The following is a 25,318-nucleotide window of genomic DNA, read 5'->3' on the forward strand; positions in this document are numbered from 1 at the left end:
CCTGTGATTGTGTGTGGGAGGCACTTTCGTGCCTGGATTGGACTCTCCAGCCATCTCCGGACACATCCAAGCAGGACACATCCAAGCCCGACCTAATTTTCTTAGGGTGGTCAGTGGACCTCATCACCTGCGATGGACGAACATCATTACATGCTCATTAAAATCCATTTGAACGCAATTGGCGACAATGTTTTTGTCATTTAGTGGTACTTAGTTCGTCATTTGAACAAGCTCGTTTACACCACAATCTGATTGGTTTCTGGACTCTCTTTTCTCTCGCCTGAATTCAATCCCTATATATAGCGTGGGGAAGGGCGGACAAATAGCTCCACCAATGTTTGACCCCTCGAGGATGAAAATTCTTTATATAGCATGCGCACGTTTGAGAGCTCAACATTGATACGGACAAGGGGGAAAGGGTAGGTAAGAGAAGGAGAGGAAGAAATATCTCAACCTTAATTTTCAACTCTCTTGTTTACAAACGGTTATAATTCCCTGTTAGCATTAAAAGTATCAATTGGCAAATTTATTGTCATTTACCATAAATCCTCGAATTAGCGCCCGGGGCGCTTATTTCAAATTTAGGAGAAGATGGGGGGCGCTTATTCGAGGGGGGCACCTAATCAAGGGGTGGGGGGGGGGGGGCACTTAGTTAATTTTTCCCAAATCGTGCCCTGACATGATCTTTTCTTAGTACATCATCTGCGCGTAAACAACAACATAAGCTGTTTATCGACATAAAAAGCTGATCCTCAAGTTTAAATCGCGGCACCGTTAGTATTTAACGTGTTCACTTAACGGTCCTTAACGTGTTCACAAACTGAAACATCTAATACTACACGACGAAAACTATACATCCTTTGTTGGCTCAGTACTCGTCCACAAAATGGGGGAAGGAGAGTGGGGTGCTTATTCTAGGGGGGGGGGGGGGCGGCGCTCATTTTAAATTTTGGCCGATTGGAGGGGCGCTTTTTCGAATGGGGCGCTTATTCAAGAGGGGGGCGCTTATTCGAGAGGGGGCGCTTATTCGAGAGGGGTGCTTATTCGAGAGGGGGCCTTATTCGAAGATTTACGGTATAACAGAGGATGTCACTCCGACGGTGTTAACATTTACGCCGGATTGATCCATATGCAAAGACGAAACCTCGTTCTCGGTACTTGCGGGGGAACATCATTAAAAAGAGATTTTAAAATGTCATCATTGTTTGCATTTGAAAAGACTCCCCCCGCATTAGCCTTAGTCGCAAGCTAGTTCCATTCCGAATATGGTCTGTTTACGCAGGCATTTCCCGCTTAGCGCTGGTCACGTGACGTTACTTTGACTACTGATTGGCTCACCATTTTTACGTTGCTGTGATTGGCCATTGGACTACTATGGTTTGTTTTAGAGTACCCGGCTAAAAACCACTCCTTGAACTTGAATTAGGTTACAAAACTATTCTTTGTAAATACTAGTATACGGGAAAAATACGTTGTGGAATAGCCAAATTAAATAATGTATCTTAGATTCTATTTAATTGTTGACATAGCGTTTAATTTTTTACTTTCTTGCCCCTAGCCTTGTGAAAATTTAATTGTTAAGCTTCTCATTAAAGGCAGCCGTAGGAAGCAGATGTGATAGATATATTTTTTTCAGTTATTGAGTCTTCCTTCTTAATTTTAGTCTTAAAGACCTGAATGTGGGCAAGCTTATAGTGATTTCGATTCGAATCGGAAATGATTGACAAAGAACAAAAATATAATTAATTATTCATAAGTTACAATCTCGTTTCTTACCCTAAATTACAGTGATTATGTTTTGAATAAAATTATTTGCTGATCAAATCAGCAAATTCAAGTTTGTTTTAACATAGCTGCAGGTTTGATTTGTTTGTCGAAAGCTGTGCATTGCACTGAATTTCCGTGCTTCTTCCATCGTGATAGCTTTATACCCGGATTATCATAAACATGTAACGAAAAAAAAAAAATCAACAAGTAACGAGTTGACCAATGCACCTGCTACAAGACCAGAGCTAGCGGCAACATGTACAAACTAAGTTTACTCTCAAATAATCATGATTTCCCTTTTGCTTTCAGGGAATAGTTTTCGGTCAGAAATCTTGATCGAGGAACGTGGAGAGATGAATTTTACATTACAGTAGGGCCATTAAACAGAGACCCGCAGATTCATCAACAGCTTTTCCACTGAGCTGGTGACATAAAATAATCGAATCTAATTAAATGGCGATCGAAAGCGTTAAGCTGTCGCCACAGTTTCGTTTATCTCTTTTCCAGGAAGATAACTGTACATCCAATCATCTCTTGATTCAAGAGTAATTTTACTGCTGGAGAAAATCGACTCTAGGAAGTATTTGTGACGAAGAAGGACTTCTTGCTTTTTTTGACTAACAACCTGGCAGCCGCAGTTCATACATACTTGTCATATTTTACATCAGCGATGTTTTGACAACCGTTAATGGCTTAAATATTAAGCAATCTTAACTAACCGCCGAGAACAAGAAACCCAAATCACCAGTAAGACCAGAAAACCATCAATTATAAATTGGGTAGCTCTCGCTTTTCTCAAGACGGTGAAAAACAAATCGTACTACTCAAGACGCATATCTGAGAACTGGGAAGTGAAGCTAAAAACACGAGCTCTTAAATTTATTAAATTGCGTTGGTGTATGGGCTGTAACCGAATTTATCGCTGTCTTTTTTTTTTTCGTTTTGCCCTTGGCGTTGATTGCATTAAAAAAAATGCGATATTTAGCTACATTCGAAAAGCCGAAACAATTATGCCATACAACGCTAACGTAGTTAAAAGGAAACAAAATAGTTTTGAAAACTGTGTACGGCATGCTAAACGACCTGCTTTCGCTACATCAGCACGGAAATACAATGATGAATTTAGATATATTTATATATCTTTAAGGAAGAGTATTATCATTTTGACACCAAAACCAATAAACCGGAAACGCTCGAGAAGCGAGATTCTCAAAACCTTCCAAAGAAGGAGGCAAACACACTGATTAAATATGAACTTTAAACAGTAGCTTCAAGAAATATTTCTCGTTAAATGTTTACCAGCAAAAATGAGGAGGTAAAAATTTTATTTTTGTCCAATCGATTTTGGTGCAAAACAACTGCGAGGAGAAAGCAATATATTTTGAAGGGCTTTTCGGCCGCGTTAACTGCAGCAAAAAATCTTTACACCTGTAGTTTGATATTAACATTCGGCTGTGCTCGTTCCGCTTCACGATTGGTCTATTTTTCATGTTAATTGCTCACTTTCGTTTACTTTGTTCCCGCCGTCCAATGAATTTACTCGAAACTAAAAAAAACCTTTGCATGATCATTCTCGCCAATAAAGGAATAACAGAGAGCGACCTTGTTTGTAATTCGGAAGCTTGAAACGAAAGGAACAGCTTCAGAACATTTTAAATCAACTTTCCAGTGGCAATATGGATAGAACGCAGATGTTGAAAACGGTTGAAAGTTTGAGAGATCAGCTGCGAATTTCACGGCTTCCCGTCTCTATATGTAGCAACGAGTAAGTTGGCGGCGGCCGATCTTGTCATTTAAATATGTAAACTTGTAGGTTTTGTAGCATGGAGCGATTACACTGTTCACGGCAAACCGGGAGTCTCTTCGAATCAGAAGCGCGTCCAAAAGGTCATTTTTTTTCGCTATTTACTACATCGACCACGAAATTTGAATTTTAAGCGACTTACTATGTTTGCTAAGTGTTGTGTTTTCATAGGAATAAGCGATTTTTAGGTGGGTTTTCAAATGGCTTCAACACAGCCAAACGAGAGCTCCAATCTTTTCTATCGAAAAACTGGCTCAATCGAAATCACAGTAGCTCGGAGATTTAATCGAACCTCTGTTGGTTTAGGAATCAGTTGAATTTAAGAGCAGTTCCCTAGCTGATCTCTCTATACGGTAAGACAAACACAGTTCCATATTATAAGTTTTACCTGGAAATCCCACAAACTGTATTTCAACCATAAACAAAGCCGTTTACACGACAAACGTTGTTTCCGCTTAAAACTTTGTGCGGACGGAACTGTGAGTTTTCCTCGTATAAACTAAGACTGCAAGATGTTAAAATCTTTTGAGCTGAAGGCGTAAACTTTTTGGATCAATACGTTACAAAACTAGTGAATTGATCTATATATAATCTGTAATTTTACCGCGCCTGAAATTCATTCGCCCGTATAAAATGCGCACCCTGAAAAGAGACCGACGGCGTCGTTTGGTTTACTCCGGGTGAACTTTACCGCTTGCCAGGTATCAGTGATATTATGAGTGACTGAATTTTTTTTCTTTGATTATCCCATTCAGGCTGAAGGAGTATTGCACACAAAATGGCACAAAAGATCCTCTTATTCACCCTCCCGAAAGACGAGAAAATCCCTTTGCAGAGAAGCAGAAATGTACTATACTTTGACTAACCGGGACAAGTCACCTAAAAGGAAGAAATGAAGGGTTTTACTCATAAAAATGGAAAATTTCAGACAATCTGTTGTTATTGAGAAGCTGTTAAATTTAGCCCGAGAGGACAACATTAACTGACAATGGTTATGTACATGAATCCCTCAGATCAGTTGTGCATGGATCTTAAAAAGGAATCTGGTGTTCCGATCTGTTTTAAAAGAGTAGTTGTTGGTGTTTTTGCATCGTTAACACGTACATGTACAGAGGCCTGTTTCCCTGCGTTAGTTTTTATTTATTCTAATTCATTGAATTTATGGTTTCGAACTTTCCTTGAACCATCATGATCATGTGTTATGAATTGTAAACATCCCGCAGAGAGTTTGGCAATCGATTGCAAATTTATGTGCGACGTTGATCCATCGCCGATCATCTGTGTTCAGATAGGAAACCATTAGCGCCTTATCGTTTTTGCCTCATTGCAGAATACTTTAAACCGAAAATTAGGTTATATAAAATAAAGGAAATTTTAAAGATAAAATTGCATTAAAGGAATTGGTTTGCGAAGTGGTAGACGATTTCACTGAACTCAATTTGCTGTTTTTTGATTAAAATACGCACTCAGATGTTTTGATTTGTAAATCGGTTTATTTCCAAATAATTTAATCAGAGTTATCTGTTTTATCATGGAATAACGAGCAATACATGCGGTATGAATTCATATCAAGGCTAACAAAATAAACACTATAGTAGTATAAGTTAACATTGTGTAGGCTTAATTCAAATTTACCGTGTGAGCAACCTGACCAAGGCGAAAGTATTATTCCGCTATAGGTCTTAAATTTGTCCTCTGCTTTGAGATAGAAAAAAGAAAAAAACAAAACAAAACAAAATGCAAAACAAAACCGACATTGATAGAAATAGGAATGACTGTTCTTTCGTTTGGGCCAGTTGTAGTGAAAAACCACCTCGAAAATGGTTGCCCGCGTGCGCTTTATAAATCTTATTTATCGAGCCGGGCTGTACACCTAGAATATCGGCCCTAGGGCTTGATAGAACGGATCCGCTCAGCCAAGCCCGATTTTAAAAGACTGTTTGAGTCCCGATTTTCTCCGGGTACTGTCCTAAGCAAACTTTGGGATTTGTACCTTCCATAACTTGAAGACTTATTAGAGATGTAAAAACCTTACTCGGTAGACTTACAAGAAGATATTGGACCGGCAATGGGACGTTCTGATTGGTTGGTTTAAGCGATTGGCCCTCTTAGCCGTTTTAGTCGTGCAATAAGTGGATTATTGCCCCGTTTTTTTGCATAACTCTTTGTGATGACAATATCAACAAATGGTAATATTTGAAAAGACAGATTCTAAGATACTTGTTCTGCAATTGAACAAAGGACGAATGTTCTTCTATAACGTGGCTCAGTTCTCCATGTTTACACTCCACAAATATTGCAGAAAGACTTGGACAGATTCTGCGAAGCATTCATCGAAAAATTCCTCAAATCAAACGAGGGTAACATAGGATGACAGACAATGGCTAGGCAGATTAGCTGGCTATTGAAAGAAAAAGTTTGGCAGAGAAATTGGACTTTGATTTATAAAAGTGCGAGTGAAGGGTCTGATTGGCTCTGACTGGCAACTGCCTCTGGTAAGCCAGAAACCATACGAGGGAAAGAGAGAATCGTTGATCTAAACGTAGATATTATTAATTAAAACGCGTGTGTCAGGATACAAACTCAGTGAAAGAGTTGAATGTGACGAATGAGTCTTTTATTCACCTCAGACAAAATAGTGAAAAGTTTGCGTGAGAAAATCCGCTCTACTGATAAGGGAAGAAAGTTCAGGTCACGTAGCTCGCTTTGCGTCTTATAAACGTCCGCTACTGTTCGGAAAATATCAGTCCGCGCTGAAAAAGAATACAGGTGGCGCGTTTAACCTGAAGGAAAATATATTATAAATAAAACGAGGAAAGAATTCGGAACTGATAGTTTACGTTTGAGTCTGTATTTTGGTTTTGTTCAACTCACTGAAATATACAGAACCTCAGACATTCAGTTTGCCGCTAGTTCTGTTAAATCACTTTCGGTAGTAAGGGTCACGGTATTAATTTAATAACTCTATAAATCGAAATGCAAATAGTGTAAAGAGAACGGACAACTTCTTTCAAGCCCCAGCTGATGGCAGGCTGGGCAGTTGGGGGCTAGTTCAGTACAAGAAGTCAGTGGGGGTTTTGATTTCGAAACCACAACACAAATCTATCTAGTGGCAGGAAGGAGGTTTTGAATCTAGAGCCCTAACCACTAGGCCTCATTATCTCCTGTTACTTCTTTAGCCCGGACGGCTAGTTTGACCGCAGGCTCGATGTAAGGCCGAGTTGCACTGAGATGGACGCACCTCAAGAGAAGCGCAGTAAAGTCGGACCTAAGGTGACCTGGCGAAGAGTAGTAGAAAAGAACTGATGGAGCGTGGCCTCACGCTCCAAAGTCCAAGATTGCAGGCAGAACCCTTACGGAAGTCCCATGTACGTACTTGCAGGCACTCTGGGCCCTGATAATGATGATGATGCAGGTTAGACCTCAGTAAAGGGGCATCAAAGATCGTTGCTGTGGAATTTTTTTTAACGATGGGTCATGTTAAAAAGTACGTTACCAACGCTCGAATTCTCCCGACTGATGGCCAAACATTACTGACAGATAAGTTAAGAGAATTGGGTCGTAGATCAAGACAATATAACCCAGCTGATTTCGCTATTTTGCATGACCGGTCTTCTAATTTTCTGAGGAGAAATAAAACCTTGATTTTACTCTTGAAAAATTTAACAAGCTACGGGCAAGAGAAAAGAACAAACTGCGGCACCTGCAAAGAAAAAATTTATTCAAGCTCTATCATTCGAAGTAAAATTGCAACTGCGGTAAAAAGTACAGTTACAAAGATACCTTAGTACTTGACATTGCATAGTGATTGTAAAGAATTTTGAACATTCGTAGCAAACAGCTGACTTATCCCTTCACGCATTTGTGCGCGCTAAATTCGTCCTCTGCTAGAGATCGACATGAAAATTCCATACTGATGAGGTTGCGGTGTAGAGCTCCATACAGTGTCTCTGATTGGTTCTTACTTGCGCGTTGAAATGCAAATTTGCATGGATCTCTGAGGAGTTACATCATTAATAAAGTGTGGAACTTAATTTTTGGATGAACTCTCTGGTGTGTACAGAGCATGAAAATAAGGCATTTGTTTGCTGAACCTAATAATTTGTTATATTAGACTAAAGTTCAGTTTTCTCTTTAAAAGATTGCGTGTCATCTTCTTCGCCAGTAACTTCCTCTCCGGCACCTTCCTCTTCCTCCTCCTCTTCTTCTTCATCATCATCCTCATCTTCATCCTCACCCCCTCCCATCGCCTGTTGTCCCAGCTGAGATTTAATCTGCTCTGCCAGCCTCTCTGCTGCTCCAGGATCATTAATATCCACATTCATTCTCTGGATGCCATCATCCTCCTGTGGTGGGGGAGGCTCTCTTTTGACTTCCTGCTTCATGTTGTTGAAGCTGTACTCAAATGGTTCTTTTGGTTTTACACTTCGGTCCACACCTTCGCACGCCCTTGACAGTTTGTAGCATATTTCCTGTTCTGTGTCCTCTACCCTCTCGATCAATAACTGTTCTATCTCTTCTTCATATTTATCTGTGTTGACAAGCAGAACAGTTATAAACTAAACAGATCAGCTTTTAATTTTCTGGTAACCATTTATTTATTTTTATCTTGACATCACTTAAAAAAAAACAGAAAAAACAAAACTTACATTACTAACGATACTTACTTAGTTGTATATTTTCACACAAGTCAATTTACATTTATGAAAAATGCAATAACATATTATTTGAAAACTCACCTATTAAAAATTTGCAAACTTTAATTGTAGTTGGTGGTGATAAATCGTATGTTTTAAAATATTTTGATTGGCAAATGTCTTCCATTGCATCTACCACTTGTACCTCTCGTAGATCTGATGTTTTCTTGGCTAACAACTTGTCCATTTCTAAACAATGAATGACATTCTGTAAATATTGTTTGTTTGTTTGCTTTTTTAATTTTTTTTATATGAAGGGAGGGGGGGTTGGAAGGGGGTGGGGATGGGTCTAAGTATAGCATCAATAACCCATTATGTAAATTTATTTCAGTTTGCTTTGTTTTTAAATTTACATGGTGGTTTTTCTTTGAGATAAATTTTAAACCCTGATGATTGCTGCTGAAGTGCACAGATTTTCATTTCTTATCCTTTTCTCTTAGCCTGGAATGTCAATAATTTAAATTTTTAATAACCAAATGACATAAAGGGCTGTATTAGGTAGACTACTGGCAGTCACTCTCTTCTTTAAGGGTGCACTGAGTGCTGCGCCCATGTCTCAACCCAATCCCTTCTAGTACAAAACCAGGTTTGAAACATTTTGCCTCATACTCCCTGCCTTATTTTGAGAAAAAAATAGACTGCCAGCAGTCTACTACAACAGGAGACTTGTAATCTAGGGATATTGTTTTTTACATGCCAAAAAAGCAATCATTTGAAATTTGCTGAAGAAATGGCATAGAGCTGCAGTTAGCTTGGGGCAATTCACAACACAAAAAGACAGGTAGAGAAAACGAATCAATAAACTTTCTTGATCATCACAAACAAAGATCCAAATCCATATAATAGGGGATTAAATTGAAGTAAAAATAAAGTGGTATTTACCTTTCGCAAAACTGACACAACATGAACAGTAAACTCCTAAAAAAGGAAGAAAATTGCAATTTAAATAATTCATTTAGAACCTTCCTTTATCCACTCCATGTGAGGATGCCAAAACATATTCTAACACTTCATCTGATTGGCTAATAGAGCCAGGTAACCATAGAACAACAATAACAGGGTTTGCGATTGGCTTAAAGATGGTCTTCAAAAGAGTGCCAATTGGCACTTTTCGGCTTTCAGAGTGTTTACAAGTGAGTGCTTGGCACTCTTAGGCCTTAAAGGGTTAAGGCCAAAAATTAATTTAAAAAATGAAACAAAATGAAACAAGCGATTGTAATATTTATAAGACTTCAGATTTAAAGGATCTTTCACACCATTATATACAAACTCATGTATGACTGGGGTTTTGTACAAACCTTGTGACATATCTGGTGGTGTTGGTATGTTGCCAAATACAGGAAGACACAGCAACAGAACTGCTGCAAGTCTTAATAGAACATCCATTTTCAGACCTGAAAATAAGTTGAAAAAGTTGAATGTCTTCAACTGTCCGATCTATATTAACTCAAGTCCAATGAACTGAAACTACAAGAAGCGGCCTATATATAGATATATTTAGTCCTATATAAATAATGTCGTCTAGTTTACTGTTGATTCCATTTGTAAACTTGGCTTATTTCAATTGGCTAACAAGAACTAATAGTCATAGTCAAATATCGTTAATAAATAAATATAAATTAACCGGGTTTTCTTCTATGGATTTTCACTAAAAATATGGCCTGCAATCAATTTGCAGAAATATGCTTTGCAGATAAACTTTTACAATATCTATAACCAATTATTGCTGTGTTTAATTTGCAATATATAATTTATTTCAGATAAGGGCAAGTAATGGGTAATGGCAAAGAATCTGTTCCCACCAACTGCTTTCTCACCATGTAATATTATTTACTCTGTAAATTATATTACAACAGTCGAGACTTGTGATAAATTCACTGAAATTTACTGTTTATTGGGTTTTGTTTCAATGGTCATTGTATTTTGCCTAATACGACATATTTAACAAATTTGACTCTAATTTACTTGTCCAATATTTGTATTTCATTGTGTACAAAATTTCTAGTTTAGGCACGGGGCTCTTAAGTGAACATGAATGTTTTGGAAGTGGAAATAACCAGGAAAATTCCAGGAATAACCAGGAAAAAAGCTACAGTAGATTCTTGCATGTTCACCTGTTAAAAATGGTGGGTCCAAGAAAAAAAATGACGGGTCCATGAAAAGGTCTACAGTATTTAACATAATTTAAAATGAATTTGTGAACTGAAAGTGAAAATAGAGCAAGAGTTTCACTAAATATTATTTGCCCTTAATTTTGGACTATTTTTTTTCATGAATCTGTATTCAGGTCTCCTGTGAATTGCAGCAAAGTAATACAACAAAGCACTTTCAAGTGATAAATAATTCAAAACTTGAGGTTTAAAGAATTAAAGTACAAAAAGAAAACAAATTCAGTAACCTATATTATATGAGCTTATATACATATTTTACAATCTAAATTAAGGTCAGGGTTATAGTTCAGTGATGTGATTTCATCAGTGCATATCCCAAATTTCAGTTTGCCCACCCACGGATAGCCAATTTCGGTATAACCTCTTACAGGGACGAGTCAATTAATGTAAAACTATCCGGCTACCACCAAAGATAAGCTAAGGAATCTTTCCACAAAATTATAACAAGAACGTTATTAGAGACTCACAAGCGGGAAGTTATAGCGAAAATAAACAAAAGATCTCTTTCAGATCTCTGGGCACTTTGTCTAAAACCAAAAATCGTTTATGCTCGCAGCAGATTCGTACACGTAGGAATCAATTACTAGTAAACCCTTGGGTTGAAATCCGAAACTTGTACGCGCGAAAGGCAACCGGGGTTAACAACTCTAACATTGATTTCGGGCCACTCGGAGATTGCAAAAGATAATTGAAGAAAGAAGACAGGACAAAATTCGAACTTTACCTGAATCGACTTTATTCCAGCTGCGAACCAGTGTGAGCGGGATGAGGCACAACGGAGATTCTGGTGACAATCAGATTACATGTAATTGAAAGAATAAAGAAACACTAATCGCCAGGCGTTATTTTATAACACCGTGGGATACTGGGACCTAGTAAAGATATTATATCCGGGTTCTTTACAAATTTTCTCCGACAGAATTTGTGTTTATGGATTAGACTTTTTGGTGAATTTCTTCTTTGAGAGTGAGGATTTCGTGATGGCGGGGGTTCAAGTCAAAGAGGGAGAATATACAACGACAATTTATGGAATGGTAAGTTATTTTTGCGTTAAATTTATTGTGATAAAATGATCGCTGTAATTTGTTGACAGCGGTTGCTCGGGAACAAAATGAACTTTGTAAACATCGTGACAATTAAAACAGAATATTCTACTATTAAACAGTCCTTCCTGCTAATCTTAAACCTTTCGTAAAATAAATTTGCATTAAGTTATACCTTCGTTATTCAAGAATACAGGAATCAGGTTTTTTTATTAGGCATTGCATCACGAGTGCAATAAATATGGTTGCACAAGCATGTATTATTATTGTAAAGATAGGGCTACTAATTTAGTTTCCTTCTGAAGAAGAAGATCGTAGAAGAAAGGGACATTTCATTTTTTTTTATCCGCACCGGTCCTATGGAGAAACAGATTCTGACACTTAAGTTTTTGATGTTGGTCCTTTGAATATTTGCACGCAGGAATTGTTTAATATTTTGTTGGCATCCTCGAGAAAATATTTCGACAGGCCCTGTGCCAGAGGTTCCCCCCCATTGGAAGGGGGGAGGGGAGTATTGGAAGGGGGTATGTGGATATAAAATGGAATGTCCCAATATTTGTGCCAATCCATGTTGGAGGAAGTGTTGAGGGAGAAAACTCGTAATACATACTAGTCATCCTTTATTTTAATTATCTTGTAGATCAAAAATCAAAAGTTCCATGAAGCTATTCAAATTCTGTCACAGGAGTTGGAAAACCATCCTAAGGTACATTTTCTGTAAGCTTTTACTGGTTATTCCTTAACTCTTATCTATTTGGTTCGCAAGCTGTACAATTGATTTATTATCTGATTTTATTGATTTTAATTTTAGTCCAGAGCAGCACTGTCTCTGTTAGGATACTGCTACTTTCAGGTTCAAAGCTTTGATGCTGCATCTGACTGGTAAGTAACAAGCCTTGAGCTCATGAAGGGAGTACTCCCATGTGGAAAGGTTGGGGATGCTTGTTGTCTTGCTTTGGGATGTAAGTGACAGATTTTACTCTCACTTATGGTGTTCATGATGAAAGACCATGAAATGCCAGGTGTCTATTACAGTTGCACTGGAAAAAAATAAAGAAAAGTGCTGTTTTTCCATTTCAAAGTGGCATCTTTTATGGATCATATAAAGCTCAAGTCATGTCCAGATAATTTGTTTTTTTTAGGGGTTTTGTGCAATTCAAATTTTTTGACGAGTATCCTTGACCTTTTCACATGATAATCTCCTCCCATTGTGAGACTGGTCATGTTACATACCCTGTATTGAGATTTCTTGTTGATGTCTCATGGTCAAACCTGGTCTGTAGAAATATACTGTCCTAAGGTGAGAGCATGACTGTACAAGATACTTTGTGCAAAAGAGTACTACTGTTGAGAAACACAGTGGAACCCTGTCAATGCAGTCACCAACGGGCCAGAAAAATCTGGCCATAATTAATAACATGTTGGCTGTATTAACAGTGTTGCCATAAGGGGGGTTCCATGGTATGGTAATTCTGTATATGATTAATATAGATAGACAAGTTAGAAAACAACTGACAAAATCATAAAGTATTCAAAACATTATGTTGTTCAAGAAAGCTTTAATGGATAGTGTTATTTGTCTTTCTATACATGTAGCTATGGCCAGCTGACACAGATACATCCCGAAGTTGACGAATACAAGTTGGCCTATGCTCAGGTTTGTTGGATTGCTAAACACCTGACATTAGTTCTTTTCCTTTTCCTGATTAAGTCATAGAATTAAATGTGAAATCATACATACATGTAGTTGAACATGGCTCAAATTTTTACTCCATGACAAGTGTGTACTGTCTAACAAAATGATCTTGTAGACTGTACATGGGATGTATGATAAGGAATAATCTGATGGTAAATGATTGATAATGTTGAATACTTCACTGTACTATTGCGATAGGCAGGAAAAAATTCCTATCAGTGTTGAAATTTTTAAATTCTTTGAATTAATATTATTATTTTATTGATAAGTATTTTTGTTGACATTTTACAGAATTTGTTTTCCTTTGCAGTCTTTGTACAAAGCATTCATGTATCCAGAAGCGATGAAAGCAACATTTCAGATTGAAAATCCTACATACCATTCAAAGGTAAGGAGGTTTGAGATAAATTATTACTGCAGATTGTTTTAATTTTATTTATTGAAATATACTAGGCACAATAAATTAATTGTTTACAAGGTCTACACTTTGGCCAACTGCCCCCTACTGCCAATGTGTAGTAATTCCAATTCTGGAAGTCTTACTCCAGATTCATAGTAGTTGTTACATGTATATCCCAACAATTGCCTGTCTGTGATGCTAAAACTCTTACAACATACATGTCCATGTACCCTTTTCTGATATGATGCAAGTGACCATCATCTGTGAACATTTCATTTTTTTACATATCCAATTTAGCCTCATTAGTACAGTTGGAAAAACATTGTTAATTTTTGCAATATCTGTTTTGTTCTGTAATGTAAAGGTCCTGAAACTCCAAGCTGCTATAAAGTATGGAGAAGAGGATTTACAAGGGGCCAAGGTACACAAAAAATAATACTAACTAAAGTAAACAGTGTTTTCAGAAATGTCATTTTAAGACACGTGCTGCTCTGGGAAACAAATTTAACACCACTTAAACTCCTATTCATGGCCCATCAGGTCAACTGTACAGCTACAGGAGATAGGGGTACGACATATCAGGGCTCGACTTTCAGGAAAAAACCTTTGGGCCAGCTGGCCCCTAGTTTTCAGATTTACTTGCTAGCATAAGTATTTCAATGAAAAGCATGAAAAGTTAGTTGCCAGTGAAAAAATTTGGTTGTATTGGCGACCCCAGTGGTCACAACATCGAGCTCTGCCTGTTTTTGAGGATTGAGGATTTGTTCTTTAGTCCTCACCTAGTCCTCACCTGTTTAGCTTTCAGATATCAAATGTAATTTTTTTTGTTGTATTGTAACTCATAGAGTATGGTGGAGCAGTGTCCTGCCGATGATCCTGATACAGAAGTTAATCTAGGATGTCTTCTTTACAAGGTAGTGAATTGTCCAAACCTTCACTCAGGCCAAAAAGCTAGTCTTAAACCATGTGTCAGTGTGATTTTACATTAAATTTTAATAATGCATCTTGCTGGGTTAACTTTTTCAGGAGGGACGATATGCTGAGGCATGTCAGAAATTCCAGACTGCAATGAATATTCTTGGATATCAACCAGGTATTGTTTGAGTGTTGAAATGAACTAAACAATAATTACAAAAACAATGAGTTACATGTTAAATTGTCTCAGTTGATACCTGACTTGATCAACACTGCATCTTATTCAGTTCAGTTGTTCTAGCTGATATTGTTGAGTTTTCTCTTTTCAGATCTGTCGTACAACATAGCACTGTGTTTTTACAGCTTGAAGCAATATGCACCTGCACTGAAGCACATTGCTGACATAATTGAGAGAGGAATCAGAGAGCACCCAGGTTAGAGATAATATTTTTTTGGACACATTTGTATTGCATGTACCTAGCTAAGTACATTTTTCTGAAAGGTGATCTTTGCCAAAGTCATTCTGTACTGAAATACATCTTGTACCACTTAAACTACATGTAGATATAAATATATCAGTGTTTCATAACAGCATGTTCAAAAATTGGAACTCAGTTGTTAAATTAAAGACATTTATAGTAAGAATAGTTCATATAGTTAACAGTGTTAACACTGTCACGGAATTGTCAGTCTGCAAATTGGACATTTGTCAGAAAAGAGAACTATTTCATTCAATCAGTATTCAACATATTTGACTGTGTCATCTCTATGCTGTTTTATATGCTAATGTCTTACAGATTTTAATAGTCTGACACATGGGACTGTTTCTGTTATTGTTTTGAATATTAGAATTAAGTGTTGGCATGACAACAGAAGGTATTGAGGTCAGAAGTGTGGGGAATACCAAGGTACACTGTTAACATATTAGTCATGCATTGATAATATTTAAAATTGTATCAATAAAACCAATTTCCATAAAATAATCATTGAAGCTTTACAAACATAGAATAAAAAAAGAAGAAAACTTGACCTAAAAGTCATAAATTTACAACCTAATTGCCTAACCTCTAATAAGATTGTGTTCAAGGTCCTAACCTGCAGAAATAGTAAGAATGTTAGGTTATATGACAGTGCATTGTCCTGGGAAGATGTGAGTCTCTGAGGCTGCAGAGTAATTTGAATAAGTTCCTGGGCGAGCCTTTGCTGGCCTGGGTTAAACCTCGTTTGAATGTACAGGCTGCAGTTACAGACTCGGCATTGCAGAGGTTTTTATTTCAGGGCTTCAAGTCCAAGATTTCTCAGCTCAGTTCTCCTTCTGTGAGCACATAGCTTTTGCAGAGCTGTTAAATGTACAAAGCAGACACAGACTAAAATGGTTTTTATTTTTCTATCTTTTACAGGTCTTACATGAAACTGCTCTGATTGAAGCATTCAACCTTAAAGCAGGGATTGAATACCAGCTGAAGAATTGTAAGATGACAATTTTTGTTATCTCAGACAACCAGATGACTGTCAATTTGAGCAGTGAGAAAATGTATATAGTTTCCACTGAGTTGGATAAGTTACAAAAAGTGAATATTCAGACATTTATCTGAAACATTCTCCCAAAACACTAACTTTCTTAGTTTGTAATGTGTAAATATCAGCTACTACTGTATCCCTTTAGAATAACTGTGCCAAACTTCCTGAAACTACCTGGGACTGATTTATTGGTGTTGTTTTTTTAACTTCAGTTGATTCTGCCCAGGAGGCTCTTACTGATATGCCTCCAAGAGCTGAAGAGGTGAGAAAAAATGAAATACTCTTGCTAACTTACTGTGTATCACATTCAACCATTCATCTAAAAGCCAACAGGAATGATGTGTAATGTCGCATTTTGAGTTGCTTATTGCTTGAAAGCTTATAAAATTGTTTCATGATGGTTTACTTTTATTAAAGCTAATATTAAATTTTTTTGAAAGTCAGGGGGTTGGGTTTCTAAAATTTATGATATGTAAATACAAGGGTGGATCCAGGATTTCTCAAGATGGCGTGGCTGGTAATTTGGGGTAATTTGCAGAATCAATGGAGCAATTGCCCCCAAAATGTTGCAATTTGAGAATTGAAACCTAATTTAAAACAGTTACAACAGAAATACTAGCAATGCCACAAACTTGAAATTATGATGAGGTGCCTGCCCAGAGTTTCTGCCTTTATTTCAGCCAAAATAGTCACAATTTTAATTTGTCTTTCCTCCAAACTTCACAGGAACTTGACCCAGTTACATTACATAACCAAGCCCTAATGAACATGGAGGCAAATCCAACACAGGTACAGTCTGATTCTAAGACTTAGTTTCTTATGATTTATGGTTAAACAGACAGACAGAGAGACCCACATACAGACACATACACAGACAGACCCATATACAGACAAACAGACAGCCAGACAGACAGACAGACAGACACAGGGAGATTAACAGGCGGTCACATGAATAGTTTGCAGATGACAATGATTCTTTGAGCGAATTTTTACTGCTTGAAACCAGGTTTATTTTAAGTGTTTTTTTTAGGTTAATCAGTTTATGTGTGACAGTATATTTTCAACCATTTCAAATAGTGTAACCAAACGTACCATGTAAAGAACACTAGGATAAAATAGACACTGAACATGCAAAAAACAGAATCCCGAAGCCATAAACTGGTGTAATATGGGATTAACAAGAACCTTTTCTTTGTTCATTGCAGGGATTTGAGAAGTTGCAGTTTCTGTTACAGCAAAATCCATTCCCTCCAGGTTAGCGTTCCTCATTTATTTTCATGCATCAGCAACCCATGATGGGCTGTGCAACCCCTTAGGAGTCTCTGATACCTTATATGCTGGTTCTACTCTTTTCAGAGTTTACTTTAAAAAGGTACGACTGAAAACCTTTGGAACCTCTAAGACTAAGATATACACTTTGATTGCATCTAGCCTGTGTACTGCACAAATGATCTTAGAGAAGCCCTCTGCTATTTTTTGAGTAGACAGCTGTGCATTATAGCATTAGGCTAAATTATTTTTCATTTATCATTGTTGATTATTTGCTGAAATTCTGTTTTACCTTTGCAGAAACATTTGGGAATCTCTTGTTACTTTATGCTAAGTACCAGGTAAGATTGAAGCAACAGTAAACCAATTAAGGTAAATTTACACCTGCAGACAGACCATGGTCTCAGTAAAAGAGGCTGTTGATCATCCAGTGTGTTTAAAAAGCCCTTGATAATATCACAACAGTATTTTTTGAAATCAGGAACCACTCCATTACCTTGTGTAATTAAAATCTTAACACATTAGGGGTTATTAACTAATATTGATATTAATTTTGTTTCTGTTGAAGTATTTTGATCTAGCAGCTGATGTGTTGGCTGAGAATGCTCACCTGACTTATAAATTCCTCACACCAGTAAGTTGGCCTGTTTACGAGTGTTGTAACTTTCTCACAAGGTTAATAAATCGCTGACAAACAATGGAGTCACTTAGCTATGGTTTCCATAGCAAGAAGTGGCTAGACTGTTCACAGCCTCCCTGTTTTTCAAGCAAAGAAAAAGAAAGAAAAAAAAAGTGACCGAGCGAAGCACGAGGGGGTGGGGGTGGAGAGATGAGTAAAGCGAGCCAAACGTGGTCCCCTCCTACCACCTACCCAGTCGAGCCTCCCGCTTTACGCTGGCATCCAGTTTTCTTGTGATTCTATCCACGTGTTCAATGATGTGAGAAAATGAAGGGCTTTGAACAGTCTAGAAGTGGCTTCATGTAAGAACATCAAAAGAAGCATTCTTGGTCATTTCTGTTGCCTTTTTTGACAAAAAATTCTCGGAAGTTCATTGAATGCTTTGGTGAAAGTTATTTTCTTGCTCAGGCTTATGCACACTAAGATTTGTTTGATGGATTTGTTTTTTTGTCTCTGTACAGTACATGTATGACTTCTTGGATGCTATGATCACACAGCAGACATCTCCAGAAGAGGTTTGTATTCAGCTGCTAATGTTGCATTTTCAACATTAGTCAGTTTTTAATGTAATTCAAACTGAATAGATATTAACTTGCACTGCAACGTGCCAATAAAGTTTGGCGAAAAACAGCAATTATGTTGAATTCATCTTCATCCGTGGATCTCAAAGTGAGGACGTTTTCCCGACCAATCAGATATATAAAAAGTTGAAAAACGTAATTGTCACTTGGCCCGTATCACTGTTTCTGCTCCTTTAGTTGATTCCGTTTTGTTTGATTTGTTTACTGTTAGTAATCTGCTTTTCAGTTTTGTTTTTTAACGCAGCTTTACATGAGCTTTTGTATATTACTTTATTTTGCCCTTCTATCATCAAAGGTGATCTTCAACTGAGCAGGATAGGAAACTGTAACTACATAAAACCAAGTCACTTATGCAATGTTGAAACCTAGAAACTTTGCTAAAGGTCGACTGACTGATACACCTATGCGTTGAATACATTTGCAGGCATATCGGAAATTAGATGATATGGCCACAAAACAGACAGAAACCTTGAGGAAACTTACCAAACAGGTTAGTGGCTTGTTGGAAAATACAAAACAGTAAAACAACCAGAGCTAGAAGTATAGAGTGTTTCCCTGTTACCGGAAAAAGCTATTTTGAGGAATCTGCCATCAATTTAGTATGCCACTGATTACCTTGATCAGGTCACATTAAGCAGTAACGGTTTGATTAATTTGCACATGACAGAAACCCCTTAGAAAAAGGGTTGGCAGGGGGGGGGGGGTGACTAAAGATGGAGAAATGGAACTTTAATACAATAATTCGTTATGGGAAAGGTTGAAAACGACAGGCTCACGCTTCGAAGTACTACTGCCAATTCCTTTTATTCCGGTATTCATAACATTTATGATATTGTTGGTAGGTTCAGGAGGCAAGACAGAACCACGATGATGACACTGTGAAGAAAGCTGTCAATGAATATGATGAAGCACTTGAACGGTGTGTAACATTGCTTTTTCTTTCGTTTCATGTTTCAACAAAAGTCTGCTTTGGTCGTCATCCAGTGTTTATCCCAAAGTGTTATTTCTGTTGCCATGTCTGCTACAAACATTGTTTAGATGGAATCGTAGCCTCTTAGAGAACTGACTTTACACTCGTAGTTTTCTAAGGTTTCTTAGCGGCACAATCTGTGACTTCCTCACTCCTGAATTGCACGTGTTTGTTACCAATTCAGATGAGTTCTAGAGTTATTGCGTGATTAACTCATTTAATTTTGTTGTAGGTATATCCCGGTATTGATGTCTCAAGCTAAGATCTACTGGGATCTTGACAATTATGCACAAGTAGAAAAGGTAAGTGATAATTATGAACCACTGCGCGCTCGTATTGGCTTAAATATGTCACGTGCAGGGCGCGTGTCAGGTGCGATGTACTGGGATCTTTAAAATTATGCTACACGAGTAGAAAATATTTAATAAATCATAATTAGTTACTGTGAACGGATAGCTTTGTATGTAAGTACCAGTGAGTAAAGGAATTGTGTTTTATCTACAGATATTCAGGAAGTCTGTTGAGTTCTGTAATGAACATGAGGTCTGGAAGTTGAACGTTGCTCACGTGTTATTTATGCAAGTAAGAATAAATTAACGCAGCCTTATAGATTACAAAAGAAGTAGTCGAAACTCTAGTAATCATCAAAATATTTCGACATGAAACACAGCCCTTAAAAATCATTCTTCTGTAACAATCTCACAGTCCTTCGTCTAGGAAAACGATAGACTGTCTACAGATTCTCTTTTTTGTCTTGAGTTCGTCGAGATCGCAAACTCAGCAAAATATCAACCCGGCGCGTGGGATAACGGAAGAAGTTGGGGCTGGAAGAAAAATAAGTCGTGGCAAAAAAAGTTAACGTCTGTGGAAAGACTAAGAAAAAGACTGAGGTTAAAGGCAAAAAATCTCGTTTCGAGGCTTGTATCTTTACGTTCAGCAATAATCAATCCTTGTTCTCTCTTTAACTTTCCGCTTATGTAAATATGTAAATAAAGGATCTGATCATTTCGGGAGAGGGTTGATTGAACACGAACTTCTACCAAGGAAAATTCTGGAAAATGTATGAGAAACAGTCAGATGAATTTTACTGTTCATCATTGGATTTTAGGTTAAGGTGTTTGTGCACTTAGGCATATTTGTACTAAGGTTATCTTTTTTTTCACAGGAAAATAAATACAAGGAGGCTGTTGGTTTTTACGAACCGATCGTTAAGAAACATTACGACAATGTAAGTGTTTCTTGCAAGCAGCGCAGAGTGCCGTTGATGGGAAATTTTGTAAAAAGGTTCCCTCTAGCACTTGGTCCCGTTCAGTTAGTTGCCGACTAACGGCGGCGTTTTTCAGAGGCATTAGGGCGTTAAAGAAAACCACGACGGCAACGGCAACGGGAACGTCGCTAAACAAAAGGTTTAATGAGCAAAACAGTGGTTGTGCACGTGTGTTATAAATCTTTGTACATTTCTTTGCCGTCCTCTGCAAAACAACAACGTGAAATGACTAAATTCTGCGTTGTCTGGAGAACGTGAACGACAACGGCTAATTTTTTAAATTTATATTCCGAATTTAATACAGTGTTCCATATCCAGTTTCCAGGTAATTTTGGCAGTGAGAAACAAACTAAATGACTCTAGGATATCGCGAGATTCGTAGGTAAAATAAAAGTTCATTTTTTAACCGACGTTGTCCTCGGCGTCGCCGTCTTGGTTTCTTAAACTGCCTAATTGCTTTGCAAGAAGACGTGCTCTTATGTCCGATGCTGATGTGATAACTTTCGGAATGCTCTGGTATAATCTTGCTATGTTTGATTTGTAAATGAGAATAGGAACCTCTTCCAGTACTTTTGCGGCAACGGTCCTCTACTTGATCGAGCTAGTGATCAAGTTCACTTGTGGGTCAATATTTAGACAAGGAATTTGTGAATTCAAAGAACATTACAATAAATGAATTGGTTCAGTCCCAATCCTGTGGAAAAAAAAGTATAGTTTACTTTTTCCTTGATCCTTTCTCAAATACTGCGGTTGTTTTATTTCCCAGATCCTCAGTGTCAGTGCTATAGTGTTGGCGAATCTCTGTGTGTCATACATCATGACCAGTGCCAACGAAGAGGTTAGTCCACTGTCCATTCTGTTGTGTTGAGTCTTGGACAAGACACCTTACTCTTCTCGTGCCTCGGCTCAGGATATAATCTTGGTCAAGTCTTTCTGTCGTGCTCTTAAGCTTAAGCCTTTTCTCAAAAGACTTATTTGTTTTGTTTTATCTTAGGCGGAGGAATTAATGCGAAAAATTGAGAAAGAGGAGGTAAGGGCAAACTAGTTTTCTTTTCGATTGGATTTTTGAAAACGTGTTTGATTTTGTCATGAAATTGTCTGTGTATTTGCAGGAACAAGTTGCTTATGATGATCCTGATAAGAAGATTTATCATCTTTGTATAGTTAACCTTGTTATCGGGTTAGTTTCATGTCTTACGTATAACTACCTATAACGGTAAACAATGGAATAACTCTTTGTCCGGAGGTTTAATGCGCGATTAACATGCCAATACCAAATTAACGTGAAATTTGTTTTCGGTTTTTCAGCGAGGGTTGTTATTGATATGTTTTATCTGGCTGTTTTGAGCGCCTCGGAACATCCTGTTAACATAAGAGAGATTAAAACTTTGATTATTAACTTTTATTCCTTGATAAGCGTTTGTCAAATTTCGGACAACTGGGAACTGGTTGTCAGTTTCAGCAAACTGAATGATGTCTTACTAATTTGCCGAGTGGCTGGTGGTAGACGGCCTACGCGACCGATACATAGTCTAAGAGAGTGACTATTGGCACTAAGGTGGAAAAAAATCTAACTGCTGGAAACTGTTTTCAGCGCCACCTTAACGGAGGTTAAAGACTTCAAGACTGCCTTTCTGTTAGCCAGTATTGTCACGGTATTGCTTGCGACGAGCGTAGGTTACGCACAGAGAGGCAGGGCTGGCGCGCGTAAATCGCGAAGCGCGGGAAAAAATGACATGAGCCTAATAACGATTGTTGATTGGCTTATAATCATGATACTGGAGCCTAATCACTACGACATTGTGAAAGGATGAAAAAGCAATAGCTTTGCCTTGGTTGAGTAGCCGAGGTTGCACGCATTGTAGCAATGGATTACCGAAACTCACGGAAAAATCAGTTGTGTTCGAAAGTCATGTTAAGAACTGTCTGTCCTAATGAACACTGTTTTTTCTTTTATAGCACCTTATATTGTGCCAAGGGAAACTACGAATTTGGAATCTCCAGGATTATGAAAAGCTTGGAACCTTATAATAAGAAGGTACGCTACCCCAGTGGAAAACTTGACTTTTTGACATTTACTTTAGAAAATTGTTTGCGTATATAAGAAGTGTGATGTCACCAGTTCGCAATCTTTCTTTATAATTTCATTTCAGCTTGGAACAGATACATGGTTTTACGCTAAGAGGTGCTTTTTGTCGCTCTTAGAGAATATGGTGAGAAACGAAGTTTTCTCTTTCCTACTGTAAACACACGTTTGAATCAGAGCTTAAAGGCCCTATACCGTTATAAATGACGCGATAAACTTAAAAAGGCTCTTGCCAAAGTTTTTCAAGTTTACCGGAACGCAAGCCGTTTTAATCTTGTCCAATTTTGCCAATTCATCTGTCTTTTCTGTGTTTGTTTAGTTCTTCGAAATTGCCTAACATAGCGTCTCTGATTGGTTGATTTTCGCGGAAGTAACGGCCAATAAGAAACCAGAATTGAGCGTGTGAAAAGAAACGTACGTTCGCCCGGAGTAGACTAGCGATATTCCTTAACTGTGCACTTCTTTCCAAATATCCTGTAATCAGCGTTTGGATTTTAATCATTTCTTTTTCCCGTACAGGCCAAGCATATGATCATGTTGCGGGACAGTGTGATCCAGGACATCATTCAGTTTTTAGAGCATTGTGAAGGTAAATGTCTCAGTGGATAGAATCCGTCATCAGACTACTCCAAATTATCAGGACGCCGTATTGAGTCCCTCTCTTATATTTTTTGTCGTTCTTCGTACTGAGTATTCTTTATATTCATGCGCCGCGCGTTTTGCACTTGAAGGTTGACTTGTGTGTGTATTTATATTTTTTAGTCTACGGTAAAAATGTTGCCGCAGTGGTCGAACAGCCCTTAGAGGAAGAAAAAATGCACCCAGGGAAGAACACAGTCACGTTTGAGACCAGAGAATTAAAAAGCTTGTTCATGCGCTTAGTTTGACAAACGCTCTCAAGTATGGTATCCAGTGATCGTCGTTACGTTTACCTTAACAAAAGCTAAAAAAAATCACTTCTGGCTATTGAAGCAAACGCAGATGGAAACGAGATATTTACGGCTGCAAATTGAGCTAATCCAGGATTTTATTTCAGCTTTATGACTTTTCAGTAAAGATTTTTGTTTACATTTTTGCCATTAGACTGATCTCCTTAGCACTGGAAAACACTTTTAGCCAAGAACATTTTAACTTGGAGTGACGTTCGATCCTGGATTTGTTCCTATCGCTTTTCAATATCCCGGCCAAAAACTCCAAGGGTAAACTTACAACCGGCCCCAAGCGCGTGAAAACGCGCAACAGGCGCCAAGCGCGGGGAAACGTGCAACAGGCGCCAAGTGCGGGAAAACGCTCATAAACAGACTCGTTATTGGTTGGAGCAAAAGCGTGTTCGTTCTTATTGGTAGGAACACTCAAAAGCTTGGCCACTGCGAAACCAAAGCCACTAATTGTAGCTACTAAAGGCTCAGTGGTATTCACTAGCGCATGTGCGTTTTAGGAGATTTTCTAGCAAAAGACGCTGTTTATTAACGTCATACTGAGTCAGTGTATGTAGCTTAAGCTTCTGTCCTCAGCGTAGTCAGTTTTTACTTGCTATAGTTGACGAAGTAATGACATGCAAATAAACTGGAAATGTAGTCTTGTAAAGTGTAAATAAAGTCATTCTTCAGCTGTAGGATTCCTTTGTGACTTTTTACGATAACTGGTATGTTTTGGGAACAGTTTCAGATGCTTCCTGCCAATGACCAAGGGTACAAACGTATTTTTGTTTTAAAACATACGAAACAAAGCAGACCGATTGGGTTTAACAATCCTTTGCAGCGACGGAAAGATAACGCAAGACCTCGGAACAAGTGTGCACTGAGGCGGGTGGCTCCCTAAAGCTTGCGCGGCAAAACTTGTTTTGATACGAAAAAAAAAAAAAGCTTTAGAGATCTATCCAACTCATTCAACTTTTTGAACACAACGCTATTACATCATGAACGCCACAGTTTTTCATTCTTTCTCCTCCACCGATGGGATTGTTTTCTTCTATGAATTAAATAAAGAGACCACTGGCGTACAAACTATGTCGCTATGATATTAAATGATGTGGTGGTCTAGCGGCACTGAAACAAAGGATTCGATTTCTTTACTTTATTAGAGCTGACCGTGCGACTAGTGCCAGCAGCTTTAGAGTCCAGGCGGGACCCCGGGAAGCTCCAGAACTCTACCCTGCCATGGGCGCAGCAGGAAGAGTTCAGTCAGCGTGAGTTCAAGAGGCCTGGACTATTTACTTAACTGAAGTTGGATGCCCTATCTATCTGTAAACCAATGGTTATTTTTCATAAAGCGGACACCGGTCCTTTGATCAGCTCGGCCGGATGAAAAGCGCGCGTCAGTGGCAGAGTTTTCCCTCTACGAGTGCCGCACTCAGATACACGCGCCCCCTGCATGTTTTGCATTTTGCATGTTCCCTAACACTGAATACAAACAGTAGCATTCGAAACAGCGCAATGTTGAGTAATTCACG

The 25,318-nt window shown here is 38.1% G+C and overlaps 3 protein-coding genes across 3 annotated transcripts; 2 read left to right on the top strand and 1 right to left on the bottom strand.

Moving 5' to 3' along the window:
- Positions 1–3,119: 3,119 nt before the first annotated feature.
- On the top strand, positions 3,120–5,058 carry LOC145490008 (guanine nucleotide-binding protein subunit gamma-e-like). Its single transcript, XM_081469098.1, has 2 exons — positions 3,120–3,532; positions 4,327–5,058. Exons 1-2 carry the CDS (start codon positions 3,444–3,446, stop codon positions 4,430–4,432), a joined length of 195 nt encoding a protein of 64 aa, XP_081325224.1. The 5' UTR covers positions 3,120–3,443; the 3' UTR covers positions 4,433–5,058.
- Positions 5,059–7,272: 2,214 nt separating this feature from the next.
- Positions 7,273–11,244, bottom strand: LOC145488877 (uncharacterized). Its single transcript, XM_081467705.1, has 5 exons — positions 11,164–11,244; positions 9,567–9,662; positions 9,151–9,186; positions 8,311–8,457; positions 7,273–8,102 (listed from the first exon to the last, which is right to left on the bottom strand). The coding sequence occupies exons 2-5, from the start codon at positions 9,652–9,654 to the stop codon at positions 7,687–7,689; spliced, it is 687 nt and encodes a 228-aa protein (XP_081323831.1). The 5' UTR covers positions 9,655–9,662; positions 11,164–11,244; the 3' UTR covers positions 7,273–7,686.
- A 148-nt stretch (positions 11,245–11,392) lies between these two features.
- On the top strand, positions 11,393–23,753 carry LOC145488858 (intraflagellar transport protein 70A-like). Its single transcript, XM_081467681.1, has 29 exons — positions 11,393–11,473; positions 12,123–12,188; positions 12,294–12,364; positions 13,079–13,139; positions 13,489–13,566; positions 13,943–13,999; positions 14,424–14,492; positions 14,605–14,671; positions 14,823–14,927; positions 15,343–15,401; positions 15,894–15,963; positions 16,227–16,276; positions 16,741–16,803; positions 17,220–17,268; positions 17,584–17,624; positions 17,852–17,917; positions 18,424–18,477; positions 18,968–19,033; positions 19,386–19,462; positions 19,746–19,815; positions 20,018–20,095; positions 20,679–20,741; positions 21,547–21,618; positions 21,775–21,810; positions 21,893–21,960; positions 22,740–22,818; positions 22,934–22,993; positions 23,386–23,455; positions 23,629–23,753. The coding sequence occupies exons 1-29, from the start codon at positions 11,420–11,422 to the stop codon at positions 23,751–23,753; spliced, it is 1,944 nt and encodes a 647-aa protein (XP_081323807.1). The 5' UTR covers positions 11,393–11,419.
- The last annotated feature ends 1,565 nt before the right edge of the window (positions 23,754–25,318 follow it).

The sequence above is a fragment of the Orbicella franksi genome, chromosome 6 (assembly GCF_964199315.1).
Source record: "Orbicella franksi chromosome 6, jaOrbFran1.1, whole genome shotgun sequence".
In the NCBI taxonomy this organism is placed as follows: domain Eukaryota; kingdom Metazoa; phylum Cnidaria; class Anthozoa; order Scleractinia; family Merulinidae; genus Orbicella; species Orbicella franksi.